At 37.0% G+C, this 8,750-nt stretch overlaps 1 protein-coding gene and 1 long non-coding RNA gene across 2 annotated transcripts in view; one reads left to right on the forward strand and one right to left on the reverse strand.

Annotated features, from left to right (window-relative positions):
• Positions 1 to 3,118: 3,118 nt before the first annotated feature.
• LOC107550095 (uncharacterized) lies at positions 3,119 to 3,824 on the forward strand. The gene is made up of 2 exons (XR_001604623.1): positions 3,119 to 3,174; positions 3,551 to 3,824. It is a non-coding gene; the product is annotated as an uncharacterized lncRNA (long non-coding RNA).
• The window catches only part of LOC107550094 (14-3-3 protein zeta-like), an 18,730-nt gene continuing 13,585 nt past the window's right edge, over positions 3,606 to 8,750 (reverse strand). Inside the window, exons 4-6 of the mRNA XM_016231321.1 lie at positions 5,658 to 5,821; positions 5,483 to 5,578; positions 3,606 to 4,567 (exon numbers count right to left, since the gene is read on the reverse strand). Coding sequence (XP_016086807.1) covers positions 4,508 to 4,567; positions 5,483 to 5,578; positions 5,658 to 5,821 — 320 coding nt within the window. The 3' untranslated portion in view covers positions 3,606 to 4,507. The remainder of the gene's footprint in view (positions 4,568 to 5,482; positions 5,579 to 5,657; positions 5,822 to 8,750) is intronic.

The following is an 8,750-nucleotide window of genomic DNA, read 5'->3' on the forward strand; positions in this document are numbered from 1 at the left end:
TTGTTTATTAAAGCTATTATAATAATTGAATAAAAATAATTGAAATAAAGTCAAACTTAGATATAATGACAAAAAATCTACTTGAACTGAAATTAAAACATTAAAACAAAATAAACAGCTAAAAAAAATGCTATACAAAATAAAGCTAAGAACAAAAACTGGTAAAAATGTCAAGAAGCACACACTGTAAAAAAATGACCGTGAATTTAACAGTAAAAGACTGTAAAAATGCTACAGTAAAAACCTGTTAACTGGTTAACAGTAAGTTTCCAGACTATATTCGGTGAATAAACGTAATTACATTTAATGTAATTTTACAGTAAAATACTGTTAAAAATACGGTTTTTGGAAGTGAAAAAGACCGTATAATTTACAGTGAAAAACCGTAAAGTGACACTCCCAGAATTTCCTGCATTACATTTCATATTTGATGTTTTTTCTTATCAGTTGTGTACACTAGGGTTTAATCTTACATCTAATGTTGTTAAATTAATGTGTATTGCATTATTTCAGTACCACGTGTGTCACCGTGATGGGGTTTAGTGTTTGTGTGAATGACGCTGTGTGCACCTTCTATATATAAGTATTGCCCTCCTCGGCTCGCAGACAAGCTGTTTGTGATGAGCTTTGGTTCATCATGTGGCTTTCTCATCACCACCAGTTGTTGGTGGTTATCAGCATTTCAATGGTTTAAAACAGATATTAACACTTCAATATGTTGGTTTATTAACATTACATCAGTTAATGAAATACGGTATTTTATTGTGAATTTAAGTTAAGTCTGTAAAACCTAAAATGTTGCTACCATATTTTTTACGGTGAAGTTCTGGCAACCACAGCTGCCGGTATTTTACCGTAAATGTTAATTTTTTTTTACAGTGCTTAAAATTAACATGAAAACTGAAAATATAAAAATAAACGCTAATTCCAAATATGATATTATAGCGGGCCACGTTGTCACACTGCATGCGGATTCTGCTGTTTATTGCAATGTTGGTATTGTTAACTAAAACTATTAAAAACTATTTTTGGCAACTGAAATAAAATAAAATATATTACATTTAGAAACTCCAACTTAAACTGAAATAAAAATAAACTAAAGGTAAACAGAAATATTAAAAACTAATAAAAATGACAAAACAACTAAAAAAGAAAAACCTTAAAGTAAAATCAAAATGAAAAGTGAAAATATAAAAATAAAAGGTCATTTAAAATATGTTCTTAGAACAAGATCCTACACATTTAATGGTATATTATTTACAGACTGAGTGTACATGTTCATGATACATTTCCTTCACAAACTCCAGTTTGCAAAACCTTGATGTAACGTGATATTTAATGCGCTTCATGTCATTAATACATTTTCTTTCCCTTTGTATTTTTATATCAATATGGTACAAGATTATCCTCTTTAAATCAATGTGATAAACAAGTTAGGTCAAAAGTAAGTAAGTATATTTTATTTATATAGCTATCCAAAGTGCTGAACAATATAAAATAAAGTAAAACAAAACACAGAGTAAGACCAAACAAGACAGACAATAAAACAAAAGTAGAGTAAATTTAAAACGCTAAGGAGTAGAGATATGTTTTCAACCTCGATTTAAAAATGTTAATAGAAGGTGCAAGGCGGATGTCCAGAGGCAGTTGGTTCCACAGACGGGGGGCAGTGACAGAAAAGGCTCTGTCACCCTAAGTTTTTAAAACGGGAACGAGGGAGAGATAAAAGAGCCCTGTCAGAAGATCTGATAGATGACTGAGGGGTAAGAAGGTCTTTGAGATAAGATGGAGCTTGATTGTTAAGAGCTTTAAAAACAAACAACAAAATCTTAAACTGAATTCTAAAATGGACCGGGAGCCAATGAAGTGAAGCCAAAATTAGGGCGACATGGTCATATTTCTTTGCCCTGGTCAGCAGCCTTGCAGCTGCATTTTGTACCAACTGGACGTGTGCAAGCGATGACTGAGGAAGACCCGAGCACAGTGAATCTATATACAGTAATCTAAACGTGAAGTAATAAAAGCATGAATAACCTTCTCCAAATCTTGAAAAAACAAAAACGGTTTAAGTTTGGAAATGATCTGCAGTTGATAAAAACGGTTCTTAACAGAATTGATTTGTTTGGATAAACATAATTCAGAGTCCAGGATAATACCATGGTTCCTAACCTGGGAGGAAATTGAGGGGAAATGATTGCCCAGCTCCGTAATGAGACCCCACCTTAATTTTGGGGGACCAAAAACAATTATTTCTGATTTGTCCTCATTAAGTTGGAGAAGGTTATTTAATAACCATTTCTTAATATCCGAGATACATCCCAACAATGGTTAAATGGTATCGCCAGCTTTTAGCGGCAGGTACAACTGTATCGTCAGCATAAAATAAAACATTGTGCTTCCTAATAATGTCCCCCAAAGGACGCATATATAAGTTAAAAAGAAGCGGGCCCAGAATAGAGCCCTGAGGTACTCCACTAATAATAGGAGCAGATGATGAACTTACCTAACTCCTAAAAGGAACTGTCTTTAAGATATGAAATGAACCATCGTAAGGCTGTATCCCTGATACCAAACAGGTTCTAAAAGTAATCAAAAAGTAGTCTTATTAGGACTATATAATTATATTTCCTAAAACATGTAATGTAACGGATCACGTCACAAGCTACAATTCTTGTCATGTAATTTGGAATCAGTAATGGACTACGATTTGTAAGCAATCTATCCAGCACATTAGGTGGGAAGGAAGAGTTGTAATCTGTCCGACTGAAAGCAAATTGTGTTTTTTGTTCTCTGTTCAACAGACAGAAATTGTTTTAGACATGTCTTCTGATGTAGCTTTCCATTCCCGTTTGTATTAATGTACATTAAACACAGCATGTCAAAAGGTAGTTTCACATCAGTTATGGCCACAGAGAGACAGTTTTGTTCTCAGTTTTGGAGTTTGATAGCTCCAGTTTCCATTCACTTGGTGACTTCAGTTTCCCTCCCCCATGAAAGGTTTGGAACAACTTAAAGGCGAGTCAATGATGCTGACTTTCATTTTTGGGAACTATTTCTTTGTTTAGTTGAAAATCCTTTTCAATCTTGACTTGTGTCACAATAACCAATCCCACTCCCCCGCAAGCACTCATCTAAATGAATATTTGAAGTCCAGGATTTTTCTGGAACGGCCAGGTTTGAACAACACCAGAGACTGAACTTTAGACATGTCTTCTGCTGTAGCTCTCCATTCCTGTTTGTATTAATGTACATTAAACACAGCATGTCAAAAGGTAGTTTCACATCAGTTATGGCCACAGAGAGACAGTTTTGTTCTCAGTTTTGGAGTTTGATAGCTCCAGTTTCCATTCACTTGGTGACTTCAGTTTCCCTCCCCCATGAAAGGTTTGGAACAACTTAAGGGTGAGTCAATGATGCTGACTTTCATTTTTGGGAACTATTTCTTTGTTTAGTTGAAAATCCTTTTCAATCTTAACTTGTGTCACAATAACCAACGCAAGCACTCATCTAAATGAATATTTGAAGTCCAGGATTTTTCTGGAACGGCCAGGTTTGAACAACACCAGAGACTGAATGCAATGCAAAAAGACCAAGAGATCATGTGGTTTGTGTTTTATCTGTTTTAATACCACTAACATGAGATCCAGATCCCTCCGCCCACCCTCCATAACAAATAACAATAATGCTGAGTGTTCCGTATGAAAATTCTAAGACAGCCCAATCAGCCAACTCCAGTCACCCTGATTAACTAAAGCCACATGCAGTTTAGGCAAGTATCAAAAGAGTAAACAAAACAAACTAAAAACAGATCGAGTAAGTAGTAGTACAAATAAAACAAAACCGAAACTCCTAATAGAAAACAGTATTAATCAGATAAGCACATGAAAAGCATTACTTACTGCTCCGGTAACAAGACTTTTATATCAAAGTTACAGTAAAAGCCATGTGTCAAGTCTTTTTGATCTTAGGTCTGTGGTCGACAAAGAAAGACTGTACGCATTATTCACCAATGAGAAATCAAACACTTGACAACTGAAGTAGAATGTCTTGCACAAGCCCAATCTGTCACAAGTTTTGGTTTATTTCCCATGATTCTTTAGGAAAATGAAGAATTCAGTCTAAGCCACAAGAAACCCATCACTAAATGCTCCCCTAGCAAACTCAGAAAAGGGTTCATACTCGCGCGCTCTCTCTCACATATGCACCTACAACAAAGCTGACGTTGGCTTGATGGTGACTGGCATCCCACGAGCACATGCATGAGCACACATCAAGCCAACAAACTACATTGCATTCTCCAATCCACAATTAACACATTTTAAAGACAAACAACTGCTGTTTGCCTGCCTGCCTGCCCCCCCTCCCCCTCCCAAACAAACACATGTACAGTCTCTCCTTCACACTCTCAAATCCAAACACACACATAAATGACGGGCTGGTGAGTATGAAGCTGGAACTGGAAAAGCGTCAGCCGTGCTGACTGAAAAGCTTCTTTGTGGAGTCGGCTTTAGTTTTCCCGGCCCTCCTCTGTGTCCTCAGCGTCGGCCTGATTGTCAGAGGTCCACAGCTGAAAACATTCAAACGGGGGAGCATTAAAATGTGCACATCCATATGCATATTTTTTTAAACATGGAAATTTAAAAGGGTAGAAAAGAGCATGAAGTCCAGGGCTGTATAACGTATTTGCTGATAACTGAGAAAATTTAATTGTTTTTAATACTGCTAGTGGAAATACAGCGGATCATTTAAACTGAGGTGTTTTAGTAAGTAGTAAGAATGTCTTGTCGTGTGTAAGGATTATTTCAAGATCTACTCATCATTAACTTGTGTTTGAGTGCTTTATAATCAGGATCCTCTACTGTAGGTAATGTTGCATTTTCCATATTTTGTTTAATTTCCATTAAATAAGCAAAACGTGTCAAAAAAGCTTCATCTGAATGTAATTAAGGGCTGTGTTGTGCCGTATTTCTGTTGTTGTTGTTGTTTTCAGTGTCTTACGTCATGAGCTTTGTATTTTGAAGTTAAAGGGGTCTTATATTATTATATTTTATATCTAGAGATTAGTTCTAATATTGGTTAAATATTTGTTTTTCATTATTCATCCTCATTAACAAAAATGCTTCGAGGTGTGTTACCATCTATCAGAAACACAATTAAACGCTGTGATTGCTAAACTTCCTTGCACCGATTTCACATGTTTCAGAAGGGTGGAAAACAAAAACTCATATTTTAAACTGGGGAGTTAGGTTTGAGGTAAGAAACCTGAAGGGTTTTTATTGTAGAATAACCTCTTATGCGCGTAAATATCAAGGACATTTCGATTTTCCATTTCATGGCCCATTTAAAAGTAGTTCACATGTTTCCAAAGCCCTGTTTTTCAATTAGGTAAGAGTTAAAGAGCTAGTCAAATCAGTTGTTTGTATGATTATCGGCAGTGAAATTCTCAGCTGTACTGAGTGAATATCAGAAAATAAGCACTCACCGTCAGATTGTCTCGAAGTAGCTGCATGATGAGTGTGCTGTCTTTATACGAGTCTTCAGTTAACTGGTCCAGCTCAGCAATGGCATCATCAAAAGCCTACATGAGAACAGATATATGGATTAATAAATCATACCAAGCTATTTTCTGTGTATGAGCTGTGAGCACCCATACTAACCTTCTTGGCCAGTTCACAGGCCTGCTCTGGAGAGTTCAGGATCTCGTAGTAAAAGACTGAAAAGTTGAGAGCCAGGCCCAGGCGGATGGGATGAGTGGGCTGCATGTTGTCTTTGCTGATGTCAAAGGCGGCCTGGTACCCTTCCTGAGACTTCTGGATGATATCTGTGTACAAACATTACACACAACATTATTTATGCAAGAATCATTTCATACTTTCCCACACAGTAGAACAGATCAAGGCTGACAAGATACTCTACTGGTCAAAAGTTTGGGGTCAGTAAGACTTTTTTATTTTTTAATGAAAGAAATACATTTATTCAGAAAGGAAAGGATGCATTACATTGATGAAAAGTGACAGTAAAGACATTAATAATGTTACACATGATTTAAAATAAACGTTCTTTGAACTTTCTATTAATCAAAAAATCCTGAAAAACTATCACTAAATACAATATATAATTTCCACAAAAATATGAAGTAGCATGTTTTAAACTGATAATAATAAGAAATGTTTCTTGAGCAGCAAGTCAGCATATTATACTGATTTCTGAAGGATCATGTGACACTGAAGACTGGAGTAATGATGCTGAAAATTCAGCTTTGATCACAGGAATAAACTACACTTTAAAATATATTACAATAGAAAGCAGTTATTTTAAATTGTAATAATATTTCACTATATTACTGTTTTTATTGTATTTTTTATTAAATAAATGCGGCTTCAGTGAGCATAAGAGATTTTCAAACACATTGAAAAACAAAATCTTACCGAACCCAATCTTGTGAACATTTACAATATTTTATTGAGGATTTGCCATATCATATTAAATTCCTGGAATCTGATCTGAATGTGCCTTTTATTTGGCCAGTTAAGTGTCCTAAAGCCTCCCTCCTGCCTTGTCAAGTTTTGTGAGGAGTGTTACAGTACCTAAATGATGAAATATTGCTCCTGATTATGTTGAGAAAAACTGTCAGTGGAAAAATATGTGCTTTTATTTCAACTAGATTATTACTCTTTTAAATCTGATATTTAACATTTTGAATATATATCTCATGATGGTTACTGTTGCAGAAAAATACAAATAAATCCAAGACATTTCAAAACATGCATTTTATTATTTTTACATGGCTGAGAATGAGATAATTTTCTTCTCCTCTGCACACTGGAGAGCTGTTAACAATAGTCAATGTCATGGTGCATTAAGAGCTTGCGGTTGCCTGTATTGATTGGTGCTCGGAGAGAAATGCATAAATATTTGAAAAAGACAGGCAGCTCTGTAAAGAGCGTTTGACGCGCTCTGCCTGATGAGCAGTATTTGTTCATTTAAAGAGATTCAGCAGACCGTGGCCGAGCGCTGCATATATTAAAGCCACCCGCAGGAGGCTCAGCCGAAACCCAGCTGGACAACACGCATCAGCCAGATGCTGTTGCCATGGCGACGATCACAGCCCATCACACTGACAGTAGTAGGTCAGCGGCTGCTTATGCTCAAACAGATGAGCGATTCTCTTTCCTCTCTAGAAAAGAACTACGGAAAACCTGCAGCTTAACTATAATACTACACAAACAGACTGATCTGGGATCTGCGGCACAGCCCGAGGTCCTGTCGTTTCCACAGATGGCAGCTTCAGTCAGATCATTCGCTCCTGTGCTGCCATAGAAACACACCAGGCTCTTAAAAATTCATCAAACCCTGCAGGGAGAAGCAGCAGCCCTAATAACCTCATGCATCTTTCGGAAAGAGTGAGTTATTACTTCCACAGACGGACTCAGCCGAAGAACACATGTGGAGGGCAATCACTCATTAGCCTCATTAATGAAACGAAACGAGGTGGAGCAGACAGACTGTGCTTCCTGCAACAAAACTCGGGGACGGCGCTGCGGCGTGTCTCAATCTGCTGAGACCCGCTTGTGAATCGTATGTGATGAGAGAAATAAAACCACAACATTTGCATTGTCCTCGCCTGAAAGCACACAAAAACACACAGTGCCCAACTCGCAACCAAATCGCTCGACTGGATTGGTTCTTTGTGATAAAGCACAGATACGAGCTACAGTGAGAATATTACATGCGGGCATGAAACGGTCACACTGGACGTCCTCAAAATTAATCTGCAAGCAGCTTGCGTCTCAAGAGCTTCATGAACTAGGACACAAGACCTTCAGATCTAAACCACCAGCCTTCATTTCCACATATATAATTAATGAAAACTCTGAGTCCGTGGCTACTTCATGAGATTTCTAACTCTATTATGAGGGTTAATTAATTGATTGACCTCTTGAGTTCAAAACATCAAACAGGAAACATCACGCCCTCTTCCAAACCCTAACAATGTTGCTAACAGCTCGCTATTCTAATAGGTACAAAAATGCACACATATGTTTGGATAAAGAGCATTTTTAATAAGATGGAGCTATTATATCTATTCTCTGATGTACTTGATCAAGAAAGGAGATTTCCCCTGACACTTGGCTTATAGCAATGCATTCTGAGATTGTCTTCTCCATGAGATGCTGCCATATGTTGGCTAAAACGAGGTGTTGTGTATAAGGCAGCATCATTCTGCTGCATACTGTCTGGATCAGTGTTTGTGTTGGCGTGCGTAAGATGCTTCTAGGTAGGCAGCTAGAGAGTTTGGAGCAGAGCCAGTGTACTCGCTCAAGGACAAACAAATCAGTAAAACAACATTAAAATCTCTATTGCAGTTATGCAAGATTATTCATGTGGACATTATTGCTCTGTTCCAGAACCTAGTGGGCTGTCAATATGGACAGTATTTCAAGACACGCTCACTGGCACGATCCTGATGAAAGACTGTTTTATAATAAGCATGGACAAGATGCTCATTTAGCCAAATTCTGAGACATATGGATTCATAAACTGTTAAAACACAACACAAAATTTCAGAGAGAGAGAGAGAGAGAGAGAGAGAAAAAAAACCATACTTAGGGCACTATTATTATTACTATTTGTGTGTGTTTGTTTAATAGTGCTATATAAGTAAAACTGACATCAAAATTATAATGTAATCCAGAAAAAATAAAATGGAAAAAGGGAATTTGGGGGGGGGGGGGGGGTCTTAATTTTGA

The sequence above is a fragment of the Sinocyclocheilus grahami genome, unplaced genomic scaffold (assembly GCF_001515645.1).
Source record: "Sinocyclocheilus grahami isolate Dianchi unplaced genomic scaffold, SAMN03320097.WGS_v1.1 scaffold387.1, whole genome shotgun sequence".
NCBI classification, from domain to species: domain Eukaryota; kingdom Metazoa; phylum Chordata; class Actinopteri; order Cypriniformes; family Cyprinidae; genus Sinocyclocheilus; species Sinocyclocheilus grahami.